The sequence below is a fragment of the Neoarius graeffei genome, chromosome 8, assembly GCF_027579695.1.
Source record: "Neoarius graeffei isolate fNeoGra1 chromosome 8, fNeoGra1.pri, whole genome shotgun sequence".
Taxonomy (NCBI): Eukaryota; Metazoa; Chordata; class Actinopteri; order Siluriformes; family Ariidae; genus Neoarius; species Neoarius graeffei.
In genome coordinates this window covers 14560816-14582983 of record NC_083576.1, presented here as the reverse complement: position 1 = coordinate 14582983, position 22168 = coordinate 14560816, and the positions used below count along the sequence as shown (strand labels likewise).

General features: G+C 42.1%; 1 protein-coding gene across 2 annotated transcripts in view; it reads right to left on the bottom strand.

Annotated features, from left to right (window-relative positions):
- kdm3b (lysine (K)-specific demethylase 3B) overlaps window positions 1-22168 on the bottom strand; it is a 44300-nt gene that overhangs the window by 9935 nt on the left and 12197 nt on the right. For both annotated transcript variants that reach the window (XM_060927345.1, XM_060927346.1), the window contains 14 exons: window positions 20655-21984; window positions 19287-19494; window positions 18838-19052; window positions 15482-15634; window positions 15255-15362; window positions 11157-11284; window positions 8806-9082; window positions 8375-8628; window positions 7828-8100; window positions 7219-7390; window positions 6983-7073; window positions 6764-6894; window positions 4086-4205; window positions 1272-1295 (listed from right to left, as the gene is read on the bottom strand). In XM_060927345.1, coding sequence (XP_060783328.1) covers window positions 1272-1295; window positions 4086-4205; window positions 6764-6894; window positions 6983-7073; window positions 7219-7390; window positions 7828-8100; window positions 8375-8628; window positions 8806-9082; window positions 11157-11284; window positions 15255-15362; window positions 15482-15634; window positions 18838-19052; window positions 19287-19494; window positions 20655-21984 — 3484 coding nt within the window. The remainder of the gene's footprint in view (window positions 1-1271; window positions 1296-4085; window positions 4206-6763; window positions 6895-6982; window positions 7074-7218; window positions 7391-7827; window positions 8101-8374; window positions 8629-8805; window positions 9083-11156; window positions 11285-15254; window positions 15363-15481; window positions 15635-18837; window positions 19053-19286; window positions 19495-20654; window positions 21985-22168) is intronic.

The following is a 22168-nucleotide window of genomic DNA, read 5'->3' as shown; positions in this document are numbered from 1 at the left end:
TCAATTTTTGCAAATACCTCTCCCTCTGCTCGCCCTGTAAATGCCCTACGTCGCTGGATAGTGAAGGTGTTTTCTGCATCTCGCTCCTTTTTCTTTTATGTTTTTCGTTTGTCGCCTTCCTCGCGTTCAAACTGATTCGAGCCGAAGTCCACTACATGTCCAAAATGGTGGTCGCGTTTACGAAGGTCACGTGACTGAAAAGGGTCTATACAATATATTTAGGAAGAAACAAAAACAAACAAATGACAGAAGAAATGAGTAAAGGAGACGGTATTCATCCACCAAACAGTATGAAACATCCAAGACTGTATTCATGTGTTCCCATTGCAGACCTGCACCACGCCAACTTAAAATGAAACAAGGAAGAACTGAAACAGAATGACATCATTCACTCAGGAGAAAATGACCAGAGACAGCTGTGTGTTGCAGTAAAAACAACATTTTTAAGGCAAAGCAGATATGACCTAGTTTGTTCAGTCACATGATGGAGAGAGAGAGAGAGAGAGAGAGAGAGAGAGAGAGAGAGAGAAAGAGAGAGGGAAGAAAAAATAAAATAGAGCATGAAAGCGTCCTTGACCTGAAAAACTTTTTGCATAACCATTAAACTACGGCTGGTTGGCGTCTCCATCATCTCCCTGAACACATCCTTGTTGGTTTTCTACCAGCCCTTTGTAAAACGACCCAGCTATACCATGCAATATATGTTAATAACCCTGAAGGTCTTACATTTTCTTCAAGGGAGTTTAAACAGAACTGTCTGTTTAAGCGAAGACACACAACTTGTTCAAAAATATGTACATACAACACATACCCTCCATGAAGTGCCACAAGACATCAAGTGATATTTGGACCAAACAGAAAACAGCAAGCGCACGCGTGTACACATGCACAATATGAACTCATGACATCACTGATTCTTTTCTGCTTAAAAAAAAAAAAAAAACCCTGTGCAAATCATTGATCTGTGCTTTGGTTTAAAATGTGCGAGAGATCAATATACATCAAGTATGTTATTTTAGGCAGTCGTCCTAAAATTATGGACACTGGTTTTGATTTCTATCAGCATTTTTTTTCCTACTGACTACACAGAATACAGCAGAGAGAGAGAGAGAGAGAGAGAGAGAGAGAGAGAGAGAGAGAGAGAGAGAACCAGAGAGAGAGAACCAGAGAGAGCGCGAGTTGAAGTGAAAAAGAAGGAATGACGGCAAAGTTAGTCTGAAGCATCATGCCTATGAGGGAAACAAATATTTAAAAAAAAAATATGCACAGACCTTTGTATCCAGCGGGGTCTGCTTCTGTGAATGAGAAATGGTTCCACAATCAAAAGAAGCAAGACCCTGAGCACCTGAGCCACCAGAAGGTGACTACCAGGATGCTCTTGATTTTCTACACGTCAGTTGCAACTTCAAAATGCTTAATAGCCAACTAACCTGCGTAACAGCAAAGCTATCTGACTCCTGCTGCTGTTGAGGCATATATCAAGAGGGATTGGCTGAGTAACACTAACCAGGACCCATCAAGTTTAAACTAAATGAGCAATCAGAGGTTTTGCCAGAGAGCTTGACAACACGGAGACCAGGGCCCTGTCCTTCGTACATCACTCAGGAAATCCAAGATATATGACCTATGCCAGATTTGCTAATCATAATTTGGGCTAGCTTTTTTTTTTTTTTTAATGCACCTGAGAATCTGATAAGCACAGCAATAACGAGTCGTTTGAGATAACTGTGCGCTCCTGCTTTGCATTGAAAGGGTAGATATCCTGAGCAGGAAGCTAATAAGAAATATACCGGAAGCCTGGAATGACAACACGCGCACGCACAAAAAAAAAAAGGGGGGGGGGGGGGGGGTACGCTCTGTAAAACAAATGTGAAAAAACATTGTAATTTGCAAACCATGAAAACCCTATATTTCAATTAAAATAGTACAAAGGCAACATATCAAATGTTGAAAATGAGAATTTAAGGTACGGTAAGGGTACGTACATATTGAATTTAATGCCAGCAACATGTTTCAAAAAAGTTGGGACAGGGACAACTAAAGTCTGGAAAAGATGTGAAATGTTTTAAAACCAACAAAACAGGTTAGCTTAATTGGCAACAGGTCAGTAACATGACTGAATACAAAGAGAACATCCTAGAGAGGCAGAGTCTCTCAGATGTAAAGATGGGGAGGGGGTTCACCGCTCTATGAAAGACTGCATGGGCAAACAGTGCAACAATTTAAGAACAACAGTCCTCAATGTAAAAGAGCAAAGAATTTGGGGATCACAATCTACGGTACATCATTAAAAGAGAATCCGGGGGAATCTCTGTGTGCAAGAGACAAGGCTAAAAACCAATATTGGATGCCCGTGAACTTTGGGGACCTGACACAACACTGCATTAAAAACAGACATGATTCTGGTGTCGAAATCACTGCATGGGCTCAGGAACACTTCAAAAAAACCAGCGTCTGTGAAAACGGCTCATCACACTGCATCCACAAACGTCCCATCTTTACATCTGAGAGACTCAGTTAGTGCATGGGTGGCTTGCACATCTGGGAAGGCACCATTAATGCTGAATGATGCAGCCAGGTTTTGGAGCAACATGCTGCGATTCAGATGACATCTTTTTCAGGGAAGGCCTTGCTTATTTCAGCAACACATTGCCAAGCCACTTTGCAGTTATTACAACTGCATGGCTCCATAGTAAGAGTCCAGGTGCTAAACTGGCCTGCCTGCAGTTTACCTGTCTCACATTATACATTTAAAAAAATTAATTAAAAAAAATCTTTTGGCGCATTACAAAGTGCAAAATACAACAAAAAGAGCCCCCAAACTGTCAAGAAGAAGAAATTGTACATCAGGCAAGAATGGGACAAAATTTCTCTTTCAAAACGACAATTGGGTTTCTCAGTTCCCAAATGTTTACAGAGTGTTGTTAAAAGTAGAGGGGATGCAACACTGTAAACATGCGCCTATGCCAAATTTTTTTTGAAACATGTTACTGGCCTCAAAATGAACATATATTTTTCAAAAACACAAGAAAAATTTCTCAGTTTCAACATTTAATATACTGTCTTTGTATGATTTTCTATGACATATAGAACTTCCGTGACATGCAAACCATTGCATTCTGGTTTTTTTATGCTTTAAGCCTCGGTCACAACCGGCCGTACGTGCTCCTACGGCTGGTCTACGTGCAAAAAACGCAAGAAACGCACGGAGGGCACGCGTGTGACGTGCTGATTTTCGAGCCGTAGACTGGCCGCAGAGGTTCTTTGTCATGTCAAACAAGCTCTACGGGCGCTTACGTTTTTTTCAGGTTGCAAGACAAGCTTACGGCCAACGTGCATCTTTCTCCACGGAAAAAAAAACGCAGCGATTTGGGAAACGCCAAAAATCGCACGGCCAAAACATCGTACGTCCGGTTGTGACCTAGGCTTTACACAGCATCATCCCAACTTTTTTGGAATCAGGGTTGTGTGCACACGTATAGCAAAGTCTAATCTTGTTTATATTTAATATAAAGCTTAATGAGCTGTAATGCTCTTATACTCATTATCCAATTAACAAGTACTCCAAAAACAGTGCAAAAAAATTGGACAAAACCTGAAATCATTTGAAATAATCAATAATCCAATCCAGATAACTCCGTAATCGACGTACGAATGTTGGGGCCCAGGACCGTAGCGAATAGCTTATAACGATACAAGACATTGCGCAAACTTAACAGAGGAGGGACAACACAGGATTGAAGCTGGGTTGAAGCAAAATTAAGGGACACACACACACACACACACACATTGCAAACAGACAGTGAAATAAATTCAACACAGTTGGACAAACACTGAACATGGGGGTTGCTGCAGGAAAAAAAAAAAAAAAAGGGCAACACTGATGCATTTTGGTGTTGAATACAACACTGGATGGAACTTAACACACACACTTGGCTATTTGTTAGACTTCCACTCTAGCACACTATGATTATTTCTTTTAAAAAAAAAAAGTATGATAATACATTTTAAAAACTGTAAAAACTAATAACCTAACCACCATACAGACACATTCACACGAATGTGTGAATCACATGAGTGCTTACCATTTTCATGATCATTGTCTCCCACAGGTATTCCCACATACACCATCACATTAACAGCATCGGACACATCCAGATGCAGGTTAGTGGTGCCAACCTTCCTATCTTCTGTTGATATCAGACCTGAAAGTAAAAAAGGAAAAAAAATAGAAAATACAATAAATTCTAATAATTAATCCAAGCTAATAATAATAATAAATAATAATAATCCTCCTTCTCCTGTAGACTGTTTAAAGAATAACCAGATGTATCCATTTTAATACCATGACAGCATATTAGGGCCATTGAAAATTGTAATATTTTTATTAGTGCTGTCAAAAATGTCGCGTTATTAACGCGTTAACTTGACTCAATTTTAACGGCGATATTTTTTTTATCGCGAGATTAATGCTCTGTGACATGACGTAGGTTTTTCATAAGCTTTTGAAACTGCCAGGAACTTGGAACAGAGACTTTGCTTAGAAAAACGATAGCAGCTAGACTGTAATGCCACGCCCCGCACAGCCAGAGTCCTCTGCCCCCCCCCAAAGAACCAGCGCAGGCAGGGCGCGCTAGTAGAGATGGGATTTATGGCTCTTTGATGGGATCCGCATCTTTGTGATCCGTTCTTTGAAAAGAGCCGTTCAAAAGACTGGCTCATTTGGTTCATTTTAAATATTTTTTCAGTTTTAAGAAGACAGCATCTAAAGAAGCCAGATCCCTCTGAACTGTAAACTCAATGCTATCCCAGAAATCCTTCCTGTAATATGCAAATTTGGCCGCCTCTGATTGGACAGCGCGACGCATCAACAGGCAGAAAGTGTAAAAGTACAAAATGTGTTAAGTGAGCTGAAACAGTAAAGATCAGATTCAATGCAATATTTATCAACGAACAACTTAAACTTAATATAATGGTGTACTTTATATTATAATCAAGCATGTCAAGCCTACCGTCACTGTGTAACCTATCTCTCTGATTAGAGTTGTAGACTAACTCAAACAGTAGATCATTTCACTCATGGTTCTCTTGCTAGCTCCGCACCGGTGCTCGGCTTAGGTTTCACTTTGCAGTGGCTGTGTCAAGACATGTTATGCTTTGCAATGAAAAAAAAAAAAACATTGGTACAAAGCAAGCCCATTCACTTTATGCTGATAAGAGAATTACAATGGTTTTTTATATGACAAAAATGTGCAATTAAATTGCAATTAATCGCGAGTTAACTATGACTGTCGCGACATTAATCGCGATTAAATATTTTAATTGCTCGACAGCACTAATTTTTATACATGTAGATGACACGTTATTCTTATATAAACTGCAAAGACAAAAAAATAATAATAATAAAATAAAATGCACCACACCCAAGACACGGATAAACAAGGCTGTATGGTTTATACATTCAATGCCCACTGTGTCCAGGAAGCCTGCAGTGCATTCTGGGAAATATAGCTGAAACTCTTAGCACTTTTTTCCTTTTATATTGAGCTTTTTCACCTGACGTCACAGGGTCACGTGACGCCCCGGTGTCCACCATTTTGAACGGCAAGCTAGCTAATGTCAACATCATAGTACCTAGTATGTTACTGTAGCAACGTTTACGTTCAGTCATTTGGATGACTGTTAAAACCTTTCAGTCTCAAGTTTTTCCTTTACTGTATTTACTAGCTAGCTAGCTAGCGCCAGCCAGCCCGCCCCGGAGCGCGCTAGCTAGCTAGCTAGCGCCAGCCAGCCCGCCCCGGAGCGCGCTAGCTAGCTAGCTAGCGCCAGCCAGCCCGCCCCGGAGCGCGCTAGCTAGCTAGCTAGCGCCAGCCAGCCCGCCCCGGAGCGCGCTAGCTAGCTAGCTAGCGCCAGCCAGCCCGCCCCGGAGCGCACTCAGTAAACTAGTAAATACAGTAAAGGAAAAACTTATAACGGGCCATGTCTCAACAGACTAAGAAGTTATTTCAATGACATTTAATAACATTTTGTTTATCCTGAGGACCGAAAGTAAATGAAAATGTGAACAAATCTTAGCTGTCAGTGAACAATCCTGGTGAAAGCAGATAAACGTCGTTCTCTAAGCCTGCTAACCTCAATTTTTGCAAATACCTCTCCCTCTGCTCGCCCTGTAAATGCCCTACGTCGCTGGATAGTGAAGGCGTTTTCTGCATCTCGCTCCTTTTTCTTTTATGTTTTTTGTTTGTCGCCTTCCTCGCATTCAAACTGATTCGAGCCGTGACGTCCAAAATGGCAGCATCACATGACTTGGTCACGTGAGTGAAATACCTCAATAGAGCGATTGAGGAGGAAAGACTGAATTTCCTATAACTCCCGGCTCAGCAGTGGTATCTGTGCCCTGATGACAATCCAGCCTTGCAATGTGAAATGTTTCCCCATGACCAAAAAAAAAAAAAAAAACCCCTCTCAATAAATAAAAAAGTGGTGCTCATAATTTTTGGGAAGAAATTTGTAGCTTCCCCCCCTCAAAATTATGACTTTACAATCTCAGAGATTAACCAACTTTTCGCATACATTTATGACTTTAATCTTGGAAATTGAGTCTTTTCTGAAAATACTATCCTCCACCCCACTCGAATCATTTTTTTAAAAAACCTACTAATGCACCATTGTATAACACGGAGTACACAAAAATCTCCAAACAAAAATACACCTCGAATTAATGAGCAACAGATATCAATACCAGAAATGTCCTTTGTCTTACCATAGGCATTGTACATCTTGGGGCCCAGATCAGGCCGCACAAAGAAGTTAGGAAGACGGGATGCCAGGTTTAGTCGTCCATCTCTTTTTGTATACTCAGGTAGAGGAAGGTTATCCATAAGGTCATCAAACCTGAAGGCAGGAACCAATGTTTCAGTGTGTTAAAGTGTAAAGGAAATCCCACCAGTTTGAATCTCTGACAAGGTCACGAACAGCTTACCGTGTAGGCATCATGTCTCGGAAATCTTCTCCAGGAGGCCAGTCTTTGAGTTTCAGTACCATTGCTTGCCCATCAGCACCTCGCAAACGTTCTGCAGAATCCATACGTATGTAGCTCAAAAATCAACACAAAACTGTTCTATGGTGCTGAAGAATATATAAAATGGTGCCTTGCAACCAAAATTACAGAATCATTACAGTCCTACCTGTAGTATTCAATACTCGAAAGTTACTTACTGGAGATGACCTGGAAGCCATCCCAGAAGTCTCGGACCTTGACGTCAGAGATGATTGCACAGTTCCTGCAGTTGACCAGGTCTACATCCTGGTCTCCAAACTCCTCACTGAAAGCATCCGGCATCCACAGACACGCCTTAAGCTTCTTGTGGATACCGGACACCAGCACCGGCTAAAACAAAAAAACAAAAACAACTGATTTGTATTCTTGAGTACTGATCCCTTGCATGAGTACCGTACTCCTCCTCCAGTATCACACCGCCTCCACAAGTGCTGAACCCCTTCATAGCTGGAACACCTGCTCAAGTCCTGGACCCCGTCCTCAGGTTCTGAAACCCTCCTCAAGTACTCGAACCCCCTTTACATAATGAACGTCTTCAAGTACGGAACCCCGTTCTCAAGTACAGGAGCTGAATCCCCTCCTTAAGAAGCGTTAATGTACTACTGAACCCCCTGTAGCTGGAACATCGCTTCAAGTACCAGACCCCATGTCAAGTATTAAACTCTGTCCTGAGCCTACTTTGCAGGCTCCGAGAGCCTCCACAACACCCTCTACCTAACCCAAGAATGATCGTGACCATGGTTTTCACAGACAAATCTCCTGCTTACCTGGCCCTGTTTCCAGCACTCGCGAAAGATCTTCCAGTTGTTACTGTTACTGGGGTCCTGCAGGCAGAGGAGACGGCCATCACATAGCCACGTGTGGGAGGTGTGGGGATCGAGTACACTCAAGCCCATCATCCCTTCTCTCCGCGCAACACTGCTTGACTCACTGGCCTCCGTCGACCCCGAGACACGGCGACCTTCTGCCTTCTTGTTCTCCACCACAGAGGCAATGATATGGTCAAGGATGGTAGGTAGACCTCCCTTTGCTTTATCAGCCTGCCCGGAAGGAAGAAAGGAAACTTAACTCTTCCCCCGCCAAAGGTCAGTCATGCAGCAACAAGTGAAATGTTCTCTAGGAACAAACCCAACCTGCACTGTCTTTCAGCTAGCCTCCCATTAAGAGGTCACTGGCCTAGTTAGGCTACATCAACGACAACTACAAATGCCCACAGGGGCATTTTAAAGATTATCGTGTGTCTACATTAAGCAAAATAAGACGACTTAATTTTAGACTATGCACGCACAAATGTCGAGCAGAATATCTACTCACCCCTGCCGAGGAGGAGAATACTGACGGAAAGGGGACTCCACTATCTGGGGCCTGGGGCAGTTTGCCTGGGCCGGAGTTGAGCAGGTCCCGCAGGCTGGTGCCCTCGGCTTTGGGCTGGGACGGCCCAGAGCCCAGCAGTAGGCTGTTGAAGAGCTTGGGAGTGGGGCCTGCTGGTTTGGATAGAGTGCTGAAGGCATCCAGACCGAAGGGAGAACGAGCATCACGACTCATCATAGCCCGGAGGGAGCCAGAGTCTTCAAAGACAGACCAGGAGTGATAAAGGGACATTACCAAAAGTATTCGTGCAATGTTCAATTTATGAAACATAAAATAATGCCAGCTTGCACCACACAAACGCATGAAAATGTTGCCAAACCTTTGAAGATGTTTCAGCTGATATTGTCATGCAGATAACACAGCAGCTCACCCACCTTTAGAGTCATCTTTAGCTTTCTGTGTGGCTAGGTCAGCCAGCCAGTGCAGAGCAGAGGAGGAGTTACCCTTGATATCTTTAGAAACAGGGGCAAGGGTACTGGCAGGCCCTGCTGTGCTGCTGTTAGCGCTGCTGCTGCCGCCTGATGTTTCAGCACTGTTTCCCTCTGCCCCGGGTTCTACCTTCACTACCACAGCTGTCACAGGATCTCCGTCTGGACGAGGTGTTGCTGAAGTGGACGCAGCCCCGTTTCCTGTGCTAGAGACTATACCTGACTGCAAAATCAAAAAAATTCCTAAGTAGTTGTGTCAAATGTTGCTCAAAGATTGTATTTATGTTATAATGTAAATCAGTAATGCTACCCTATACAGTACACTGACATCACAAATTTAAAATATATTAAAAAAAAAAAAGCATTGCTTTTTTAGACAAAGGAAAAAAATGAGAATGGTCTCTTCTTGGTTATCAAACTTTACCATGGGTAAAAACAGTGACACCTGAAACGATCAACTGTGAGCTACTGCTCACTTGCATATCCCCCCCACGCTCGCTTATATCAGAATGCAAGCAAGTGAAGGAATAGGACACTTATTATGAATGTTGACTTCAACAAATAATTAACCCTGAAACAAGTAAGTAAAGAGTAGTCTCTCTCCCCAGGGATTTCAAATAGCATCCTGGTAAACTGTCATTTTGAAATAGCGTCAAAATCCACCCTATATGTTTGGTAAATATGTTCAATCGGTAAACAGGAAGTCGATGTGCGACAGACCTGAAAATGGTATACACGGTATAGAACCTCAAGCTGAAGCTCGGTACCAAATATCAAGCAGCTGTGATTTGCAGTTGCTAGGAAAAGTGTTACAAAAATTGTGTAAATCCACGGAATAGGTTTCGTAAATACGCTCAGTTGGTAAACAGGAAGTCGATGTGCAACAGACCTAAAAATGGTATAGAACCCCAAGTTGAAGTTTGGTACCAAGGGGCTATGATTTGTGGTTGCTGAGGCCCTGTCCACACGGCAACGGATTCAGGTGAATCCGATAAAATTGTTTATCGTTTCGGCCTGGCGTCCACACGGCACTGGCGTTTTGGGTGCCCCAAAACGAAATCTTTTGAGAACGGGTTCCAGAGTGGAAAGATCTGGCAACGGCGCCGTTGCGAAGTCGTCTGGATGAGTAGAACGGATTTGTTTACGATGACGTCACAACCACGTGTTTTGCGCCGGGTAGAAGTGTAACGAACTCAATGCGAGTTGTCAACAAATCCTATAACTTGGTTCATGAAACGCGCTTACAAAATATTCTCACTGTGAATATTTATTGTGTAATGGTGCAAAGTGAGAGAGAGAGTCAATCCCGCCAGCAAAAATAGGGGAAAAAAAAAAAAAAAAGGAGCGATCTCACCTCTTCAGATGTTGGTTTAAGTCCTACAATACATTCCTCAAAAAGGGCGTAGAACAACAAATTAATCCATCAACGTGTAGCATTCAATTTATTCCGGACCATTAAAGACGCCGCCTTCCGCGTAGAACCATACGTCATCCTCGCCGCCATATTGGATGGGTCAAAGCAGAGAATAAAGATGCCTCATTCATGTGCTACGTTTAACTGTACCAACAGGTTTGCCGTCCAAACGAGATCACATGGGATTACCTTTCACAGGTGAGACTGGAAAAATACTTTTCATTGTATTTGGTCATTATAATGTAATTTTACGAACAGATTTTTCTGACTTTGTGGCTAATATGAAGTCTCGCACATAATAGTTTATGCGCATGCGTCCTTACTTCTATTGTTCTGGTGTCTCCAAAGGGACCGTCTTACAGCGCCCCTAGAGGTGTGGCATGTGTATTGCATCGTTTTCAGCAAGCGTTGCGTTGCCATATGGACCTGATATTTTACTGATCCGTTGCCCATGTGGACGCGATATTTTTTTAATAACATCTCGTTGCCATTGTCGTGTGGATGTAGCCTGAGAAAAAGGGTGTTTCGGACAGAGGTAAACCAGTACCACCACCACCCTCGGAGCGGGAGTATAATAAAGCATGTCACGTGATAGTCAGCTAGAGTTTTACAAGACTAAATACTTACTTACAGGTCAGACTAAATATTGAAAACATATTGGGGGGGGGGGGGGGGGAGAGTTATGGACTAACGTGAGGAGACTAAAAGCAGAACATGCTTTATGGATATTGTTTGCTTCCTAATACAATACATTAGTGAAAATCTGAATAGAATTTGAATGGTGAAATTTATTACGGATACGAAAACCGTAATACTGATACAAATAAGTGAGAAACACAACATCCCAAATGTCAAAATAATAATAATAATAATAATGCTATACTTGTGCAAGGCCGTTGGGTGCATTGGGCCGCGCTGCAGGTTTACTGTGCCGGCTGGTGCAAGGACAGTTGGCTTTAATTCCCCACTTGCCTCGTGCCGCGTGTACCATGTCCCCTATATTATAGAGTGCTAGGAGGAGGTAAGGGACAAGTTAGTTAGCACTGTAGAGCACAACACACTAGGCATTACACAAACTATCATTGTCTCAAATATCGGAATACGAAATACAGAAAACGAATCTGCTGCTCGCATTGTGCATCGGGATATTTCCTTTAAAGGACATGGGACATGAAACATAAATGCATGCTATATCAGTTTCGTTCCATTAAAAATATGAATTAATTGCATCAACAAATACAAAATCATCTATTAAATTCAGCAAAATTGTTATATTCGTGATTATATGGCATTTCTGCTCGAGCTCCGATATGCATATTTTACAACCGGAAGAGCCGCTGTCACGTGATCATACGTCACAAAAACTTTCGGGCACAGCACAAGCGGGTAGATGAATGGAGAAGTGAATGACAAGAAAATTGTTTTATAGTCTTTAACGTACATTGAACATCATGGTGTATTGTGCTGCTTATGGTTGCAATAATTCCAATGGGAAATGCCCTGGAGTAAGTTTTTTTGCATTCCCCAAGGACCCGAAGCTGAGGAAAGTGTGGGCTCACTACTGCCGTAGAAGAAAAAAGAAAAAAAAAAAAAAAAAAAAAAAAAAACTTTGCACCTACTGTTTCCCACAAACTTTGTTCGGACCATTTCACTGAGGATTCTTTCAACATTAATACTCAGGTACTGAGCGATATTAATTGCCGAGCCAAATTTAAGAGGCCGTATAGCCGGGTTCATGGAGGCAGTGATGGCGCCATAATATACAGGGCCTAACATTCCTACAACTGTAGAGACAGTCAAGAAATCCTGTAACATTAATGGACATTTAAATAAATGTTATGTTGGTAAGTTTGTTTAACTTTTCTTAATTTTCATCTCTTTCGCCAAACGGCGTAGTGTTGTTAGCTGTGTGATGGCGTTTTGCCATTTTGAATGTTTTCATCTCGGACTCTGGAAGCATTGTATCTCAATCAATCTCGAAAAATATCAGCAAAAAAAAAAAATAGCTTGCAACGGACTTCAGCTAGATCTATGATGAACTTTCAATGTATGATACAAAAATAATACTTCTTTCAACAGATCATTAGCCTTTGAGCAGAATTGTTTTTAATTTACCAGGAAGTGTTATCGAGCCGACCGCTTTCAGTTTCATGGGGATTGAATGAACTCTCACTCTCGGAATCATCTGACCCGTCAGCGTAAAGACAAGATCCATGGTCATGTGAATTTCCAGCTATCGGTTCGAATTGATAGGGTCTAACTTCACATCTCTGTGAAACATCGGGAATGTCACTGTCGATGGTGTCCATTTCGGTAACCTGTTTACGTTAGATTCCCAAGCGCTGGCTCCTTGGAAAGTTTTTGTGACGTCACGGGTCACGTGACCACCTAGCTCATTAACGAATCCTTGTTTTACGCTGATGTATAAAAAAGTTGAATAATGTGATGATTTTCACATTTTTGACGCCCTGCAGTGATTTAGATGGCATTTCTTATGTCCTTTATACATAATTATGCCCAGAAAAAAATCCATGTCCCATGTCCTTTAATACTCATCATAAGCCCCATCTCTACTTACACACTAGGCAGCAGTACCAGAGTTAGGAGCATACAGAGCACGAAAGCTGCAAGTCAGATCCTAACTGCCTCAAAGCACGCTAACTAAATAGTTTAAAAATTTAAGCTAAGTTAATCAAAAGGAAGTGTTATAGCACATTGCATCAAACATAAGGCCCATCGCCTTGTTTTATTTGGCTCAAGTGAACTTGGAAAAATAATAGAAATAGTCCACTACTCTCTGCTCAACTTCCTCAAGATCCAAAATTCACAGCAGAGCCGTAAACTCGACAGCAGTCTTGATCGCTGCAATAATATTAACACCTATGTGCTGCACTAATGCAGTCACACTCTTGTCTAAAAACGATTCAGAATCACATTGTGCTGGTAGTGACATAACCAGAAACTAATTTCAGAGATGATGAAATGTACAAAAAAAAAAAAAAGGAATATATTTGTCACCTGTACAATTAAACTGATAAACGAGGCACATGTCAGGAGTGGTGATGACCAATTTATTTATTCTCATCATTTAAGGTACAATCTACCCAACATGCTAATAACGGGAAAATTACACCTTGACTGACACACTGTTGCTTAAAGGGATAATTCGGGATTTTTGACATGAATCTGTATGGGATCCCCATCAATAGTGTCGTGCAAACACACTGACTTACCCCCGACAGCATCCTGTGAGTCCAGTTCTTGTCCAGACGAAAGTAGTCCGGCAAGTTTGTTGGGGTCACGAAAGTAAAACGTTTTTCATCTCAAAACAGTACGTGTTCAAAAGAGTGATATATTTGCATCACAAAACCGTTGCCAAATAAAAAGTCAGACCTCGAAATCGCTTGGCACTATTTTCTCTCCCTCGGTATCACTGCGCGCTGTCATGTTGACATCTGCGCAGGAATCAACACCTTTCCCATTGTTTGGCAGTGATTAGGAGTTCAGATCAGCGGCGCTAACAAGCTAATTTGAGAGCAAGAACAGCGACAAATTTATCACCTTCTATAACCTATACAATAATATATTTGTGAAAATGGTGCGCACTTGCGACTATCCAGGCTGTAGCAACAAAGATGTGGCTGAATCTCCGCACACATTTCACCGTCGTAGTCAGACATGTTGTCGCTAACTTTGCTAGCAGTAAACAATGTAGTGATGTGTCGGTCGCGAACGATCCGGTTCAAAGAGCCGGCTCTTTGAAGTGAACGACGGGAGCCGGCTCTTCGGTGGGAGCCGAATTAGTTTTTTGTCCTTAGGTGCCTCAGAGAGAGAGAGAGAGAGAGAGAGAGTTCAGCTCAGCTGAAGGATGATTGTCTATTTGACAACCATGATCATTGTTCATTGTTTTATTGCCGTGAATTCCTAAAGCTCATGATATAAATTGTTGCTCATAAATTGACAGGTTCGGTCGGCAACCGCCTTGGCATGGCCAGATTAATCTGCGGTATACAACGAGACAGCAGTCATTATAACAGGAGCATATTTGCTGTTCCAGCAGCTTCTCATTACTGGTGGAGCAGAGTGCGGCACTTTTTTCTCTTTTCCCATGCGCTCAAGGTGCCACATATTTTGTTGCACATTGTTCTGTGTTTGTTAAAATAATTTCCAACTTTGCTTCATAGTTTCTTAGGCCTGATTTATACTTCATAATTTATTTTGTGGCATTTTGTTCAAGGTCGAGTGTGAAATAAAGCCATAAAGGATAAACAGTTGATGTCTTCTGTGTATTTTATATTGGTAATATAACAGTTTTGCATTATGTTTGTGAGAAAATAATTTATTAATTGGTAAGTTAGTTTTATTTCTATAGCTAGAACATTGTTACACTGCTATACTTTACAAAGCTTTACAACGGCTACAAAAACTAAAAAATAAAATGGAAAACATCCTATTGATAAAATATAAATAATAATGTAATTAATTAACTAGTTAATTGCAGCAATTAAATCAAAAATAAAATCTCAGGAGCCGTTTGGGAGCTGAAAGAGCCGGCTCCTTATAGTAAGAAGAGCCAAAAGAGCCGGCTCCCGAAAAAGAGCCGAAATTCCCATCACTAAAACAATGAATGAAACAGCCGTGGCTGTCACCTGGTGGCAGCGCGCAGTGATACCAAGGGAGAGAAAATAGCGCCAAGCGATTTCGAGGTCTGACACTTTATTTGGCAACGGTTTTGTGATGCAAATACATCACTCTTTTGAACACATACTGTTTTGAGACGAAAAACGTTTTACTTTCGTGACCCCAACAAACTTGCCGGACTACTTTCGTCAGGACCAAAACTGGACTCTCAGGATGCTGTCAGGGGTAAGTCAGTGTGTTTGCACGACACTATTGATGGGGATGCCATACAGATTCATGTCAAAAATCCCGAACTATCCTTTTAACAAACTGGAAGTTCTCATTAAACAGTGATACCTACCTGTGCCAGGTATAATCTGAGTGGGCATGAGGTTCTGGGGTTCATGAGGCTGGCCTTTTGCACACTTCAGCCAGGAGAAGACTTCATCATCTGGGCTGTCCTCCACATCTGCATGAGCAGTGTTTAAAAAAAAAAAAAAACACGCAAAAATAATTATTTAAAACAACATGTATCTGCGGGTTCATCCTTAAGAGATTAACTATTAGCTACCAGACGGTCATGCTCACCATCATGTGGCTGGTTCTTTCGTAGCCGGTAACAATCTAGGCATACGCCAAAACCGCATTTGCGACACACCCAGTGGATGTTGAAGAGCGTCGTCTCACACACGTCACACATCTCCCTCACACCCCTAACTGCCCGCTTCCACGCCACCTTTTCTGCTCGAACACATACACGACACATCAACACACAGGCAAGAGGAACAACTGTTGCAGTCCAATCAACCTTAAATTCAAGAACTTTCATTTGTAACATCCATAAATAAGGACAAATACAGTGGTGCTTGAAAGTTTGTGATCCCTTTAGAATTTTCTAGATTTCTGCATAAATATGACCGAAAACATCAGATTTTCACACAAGTCCTAAAGGTAGATAAAAAGAACCCAGTTAAACAAATGAGACAAAAAGATTATACTTGGTCAGTTATTTACTGAGGAAAATGATCCAGTATTACATATCTGTGAGTGGCAAAAGTATGTGAACCTCCAGGATTAGCACTTAATTTGAAGGTGAAATTAGAGCAGTTCTCACATGAACTGCTCGCTTCAGGTCCTTCCACAACATTTCGGTTGGATTAAGGTCAGGACTTTGACTTGGCCATTCCAAAACGTTAACTTTATTCTTCTTTAACCATTCTTTGGTAGAACTACTTGTGCGCTTAAGGTTGTTGTCTTGCTGCATGACCCACCTTCTCTTGAGATTCAGTTCATGGACAGATGTCCTGACATTTTCCTTTAGAATTCGCTGGTATAATTCAGAATTCATTGTTCCATCAATGATGGCAAGTTGTCCTGGCCCAGATGCAGCAAAACAGGCCCAAACCATGATGATACCACCACCATGCAGGGCTCAATATTAAGCACTGCCCGATTGCCAGGGGCAAGTGAAACATGCATTCTGGCAAGCGGGATAGGTCCCTGACATGCCCAACTGGGCAAGTTGGAATGAGCATATATTATGAACTAGAACCATAAAAATTAAGCTTTTTGATCTTTTATTTCAGTCCCTTACTACATATCCGCCATTATGTCTTGGCTGTTTTCTTAGTCCCGGTTTCATTTACTGCTTTGCAAGTTATTTTATATACCCCCGCTGTTGTAGTATGGTACACACACTGTTTATAGATCCCTTGTGCATGACGTCACGCATCACGTGATAATTACAGCTGGGGTCAGACAGACACCATCTTTCATGCAAGCAAGGCTTAATCCGTCTTCAATATGGTTAATTTTTGCACTGATTTTGCTTGTTCAAACAGAGAACTAGATAAAAGGCATTACTGTCTCCCCACTATCAAGAAAAATGTTAACAAATCGAAGCATATGCTTCAACAACAGGGAAATGAGTGGTTAAAGAATACGACGAGAGGAGCTAAACCTGAAAACTCCAGAGAAATTTACGATTACATTTAAAATGTATTTTACAAAAACAAAAGTCAAACGTGAGTATGGAAGAGTTTGCTTAAGAATCTTTTTTTTTTGTTTGTTTTTTTCTGTTCGCATTCAAGTTAGTGCCTTCATAAAAATGTTTGATTTTCTTACAGGTGAAGCAGCTTCCCTATTCGACACAGAAAACCCAGATTGGTTTCAAACAACTCTGGCATTAAAAAAAAAAAAAAATCCTCAAAAGAGTGACATGGGCAATAAATCCTGAAACAGCAGAACAGAGAGAGCTGGAGCTTTGTTTCTGTTATCAGAGGAACACAGTCCTGTGCAAAATATTTATATCCTTTTTTTTTTTGGGGGGGGGGGGGGGGGGGGTACATCATCCACCTCTAGGTTTAAAAAAAAAAAAAGCCCACCCCACTGCATCATGACAGACTGGCTGCACTGATTCAGTTACAGGTTGCCAGGTCTGTATGTATATTTAAAAAAAAATAAAATAAAATAAAAATAAAAACACCCACAACCTACACACTAAATTTTAAACTCAAACATTATCCTGTCCATCATGAGATGGCACAGGTCCCCCCCCCCCTTTAAACCTAGAGGTGGATGATTATTATTATTATTTATTTTATTTTTTTTTAAGGGCCATATTCTCAAACGCAGTGCTGTTTTTGGCACCCTATTGTTTTCTTCATACAAACTTTGTTATAGATTTCTACATTATCAAGTAATGAACCTACAGTCAGAGTTCTACACAAACACACTGAACTTTACAACAGCTGAAATGGAAATAAATCGACTAAGGCAGGAAAAACTATTTTGGATGAAATTGTTATTGTCTGTTACAAGCAAAAAGTAACCAATAACCGAACTTCAGCTCAATGTGTGATCATTTTATGTTGCAATTCACAGCTATTCTATGGTTTTCCTAAAAAATAAATAAATTAAAAAAAAAAATAGTACTTGCAAAATAGGGGGCAAGTGGAAATGAATCCCCAATTACCCCCCAGGGCAAGTGGGTTTAAAAGTTAATGTCAAGCCCTGCCATGTTTTACAGATGGGATAAGGTTCTTATGCTGGAATGCAGCGTTTGCCTTTCTCCAAACATAACACTTCTCATTTAAACCAAAAAGTTCTATTTTGGTCTCATCCATCCACAAAACATTTTTCCCAATAGCCTTCTGGCTTGTCCATGTGATCTTTAGCAAACTGCAGACGAGCAGCAATGTTCTTTTTGGACAGCAGTGGCTTTCTCCTTGCAACCCTGCCATACACACCATTGTTGTTCAGTGTTCTCCTGATGGTGGACTCATGAACATGAACATTAGCCAATGTGAGAGAGGCCTTCAGTTGCTTAGAAGTTACCCTGGGGTCCTTTGTGACCTCGCCGACTATTACACGCCTTGCTCTTGGAGTGATCTTTGTTGGTCGACCACTCCTGGGGAGGGTAACAATGGTCTTGAATTTCCTCCATTTGTACACAATCTGTCTGACTGTGGATTGGTGGAGTCCAAACTCTTTACAGATGGTTTTGTAACCTTTTCCAGCCTGATGAGCATCAACAACGCTTTTTCTGAGGTCCCCAGAAATCTCCTTTGTTCGTGCTATGATACACTTCCACAAACGTGTTGTGAAGATCAGACTTTGATAGATCCCTGTTCTTTAAATAAAACAGGGTGCCCATTCACACCTGATTGTCATCCCATTGATTGAAAACACCCGACTCTAATTTCACCTTCAAATTAACTGCTAATCCTAGAGGTTCACATATTTTGCCACTCACAGATATGTAATATTGGATCATTTTCCCCAATAAATAAATTACCAAGTATAATATTTTTGTCTCATTTGTTTAACCGAGTTCTCTTTATGTACTTGTGAGAAAATCTGATGTTTTAGGCCATATTTATGCAGAAATATAGAAAATTCTAAAAAGGGTTCACAAACTTTCAAACACCACTGTAATAACTTACGGTGAGGTTCCACCATCATCATAGCCTCTTTCTCGGACATGACAAGTTGGCAGAACTGGTCACCCACATTGGCAAGGATGTACTTAGATGTATCCAGGTCGAGGCCTTCCTGTGCATTTGTAGATGGCAGCCATAAACCCATGGCCATGCTGTCACTCTGCTGCGGGGTCAGGAAACCCTCCACACGAAGCACCCCCTTCTTTGTGAACGCTAGCCTGGGTATAGAAAAATTAAAGATAAAGGTGGCATCACTGCTAATAATTTGAGCAGGCTTGAACAGAAGTGTTTCAAATCTCATCTCTCTACTAAAACCATGTATGCTTTGACAGGCAGCACCAACTTCCATGCTACAAACAAGAAACTTAAAAAAAAAAAAAACTAGATATTTATAGAAACTATTTTCATCACAATCCTAGACATAGTTTGAAAGAAATTTCAACAAAGTGCACCTGCGGAAGTGGAAGAAGCGGCAGGCCACATTGGGGTCATCGTCCTCCAAATCCTGCTCACGGGATTTACGGTAGCGCTCAAGGCGACACTCTCGGCACTTGTGCAGGTGCGGAGCTACGTTTATGCAGGAGCCGTCCTGCAGGAAGGCTTCACCAGACTGCTTCAAACGTCGCACCTTATTCTGGTCCTTCAGCACTGACTGACCAACTGCAACACAGCACCACAATAGAATTCTCTCACGGTCCGTACTCTTGCTTAATAATAATCCTTCTTAAAAACACCATCTTATTTGTTAAACGACCATTTTCTGCACTTCTCTGAAAGAAAACATAAGCTATAGATAAAAATACAAACACACGACAACATAAAGGCCTTTAAAGGAACAGTCCACCGTACTTCCATAATGAAATATGCTCTTATCTGAATTGAGACGAGCTGCTCCGTACCTCTCCGAGCTTTGCGCGACCTCCCAGTCAGTCAGACGCGCTGTCACTCCTGTTAGCAGCTAGGCTCAGCATGGCCAATGGTATTTTTTGGGGCTGTAGTTAGATGCGACCAAACTCTTCCACGTTTTTCCTGTTTACATAGGTTTATATGACCAGTGATATGAAACAAGTTCAGTTACACAAATTGAAACGTAGCGATTTTCTATGCTATGGAAAGTCCGCACTATAATGACAGGCGTACTAACACCTTCTGTGCGCTTCGACAGCGCATTGATATGGAGCTCAGATATCAATGCGCTGCCGAAGCGCGCAGAAGGTGTTAGTACGGCTGTCATTATAGTGCGGACTTTCCATAGCATAGAAAATCGCTACGTTTCAATTTGTGTAACTGAACTTGTTTCATATCACTGGTCATATAAACCTATGTAAACAGGAAAAACGTGGAAGAGTTTGGTCGCATCTAACTACAGCCCCAAAAAATACCATTGGCCATGCTGAGCCTAGCTACATTGCTAACAGGAGTGACAGCACGTCTGACTGCGTCTGACTGACTGGGAGGTCGCACAAAGCTCGGAGAGGTACGGAGCAGCTCGTCTCAATTCAGATAAGAGCATATTTCATTATGGAAGTACGGTGGACTGTTCCTTTAATAAGTCATACAAAATGTGAATAAAATAGTAAATAATGGAAAATCCCATTAATCCCAGGGGGAGCCATGGCCTAATGGTTAGAGAAGCAGCTTAGGAACCAAAAGGTCACTGGTTCGATTCCCTGGACTAGCAGGACTGGCTGAAATGCCCTTGAGCAAGGCACCTAACCCCCAGGCTGCTCTGGGTATGCTGTACGTCGCTCTGGATAAGAGCATCTGCTAAATGTCATTAACATAACGTAATGTAATGTAATGTAATCCATGAAGGCTACCTTTGAAAGGTTTGCTCCTTGGTCTGTTTTTAGCGGCCTGGGTTTTGGTCTTCTGCAGATCAGACCCATCAGCAGCTCCAGAGTGCATGCCAGGCTTTTGGGTTTGATCGGTGGCATCTTCAGCCTCGCTCAGGTCAGACAGGTCACTGTTTCCTGAGTCCGAGTCCGAGTCTCGTTTGCTCGACTGACCACGCTCATCCAGAGAGAATTTCTGCGAAGCTTTATCAAACAGCATAGGGACTGCCTGACCTTCTACAAACACGCCTTCAGTGTTGACACAGGCTCCAGTCCCACCATTGTTGGTCTCCTTGTTCTGTTTGAGCGCTTGGTCATCTTTGTGCTGTGACATAAAAGATGAAGCAGAAGAGGAAGAACAGCTGGCAAACTGGGAAGAAAGAATTCCTTTGGGAGGTTCGACCATGGTGAATAAATTTGACTGGCCATCAGTGGCAGGTGGATCTTGGCCAAGAATACCAGTGCCACCTGGAGGCTGAGTAGCAGACGCTGATGGGGACAAATTTGGAGTGGTCAAGCCGCTAAATGGGCTATTCGGGGCTGCTCCAGGATAAGAAAGAAACGGATTAGCCTCTTTCGAGGCTGCCAGAAAGAGGTTCTCATGAGAATCTGAACCCTTGCTGCCTGATAGTAGACCAAATCCACCAGCAGGGGTAGCACTGGTTGTATTTCTCATACCAGCACCAGGACTCGTCAGTGCAGCAGAGCCCAGGCCCAGAGAGGTCCCGAGCCCTAAAGCAGGTTTCGAAGTGTCCCCTGAACCCAAAACAGAGCTGCTGCTTACAGCCGGCATGAAACCAGGGGCCAATTTCGCCAGTGTGTCTGCTCCAGTTCCAAAAGGTTTGTTTATTAAAATTCCATTACCTGCTGGCTTGACATCAGGCACTTTGGGCTGCTCTTTAATAGATGCCAGGCCACCAGCTGGTGCAGAACCAAACAGTCCTGCAGATGCAGAGGCAACAACGGCCTTTTTCAGGCCATCAGAAGCAGCGGCAGGCTTGAAAAGGGTCGGTGGCTCCTTACTGACATTTTTCGCCAAGGCTGTGAAGTAGTTAGTGTCTTTTGACTGACCTTGAGTGATGCCTGGGCTCTGATTCTGCGTCTGAGACATACACTGAAAGAATAAGTTCTGTGATGGAACAGATGGCTGTTGCTGAGGTTCCTGCGATTTAGTAAAATAAAATCCAAAGGGCTCCTTGCTCTCCTGGGAAGCTCCATTTGTCTGTGCAGGGATGTCACCGAACACAGCCCCACTGGTCTGCTTAGGCTGGGAAGGACTGACTCCCACAGCAGCGAGGGTGGTTGGTTTGGGTGTCTAATATGGGGGGGAAAAACATATCTGAGAATTATCTCCTTATAAACATTTAAAGCACTCAAAAGAGCACAAATTTGAGTTTTCAACTACATAAACAAGATTTATGTGCATTAACAGAATCGTGTTTTATATCAGTCATATGAACAGAGTCTAAGAATCACTAAAGGAAACCAGATAACGCTGG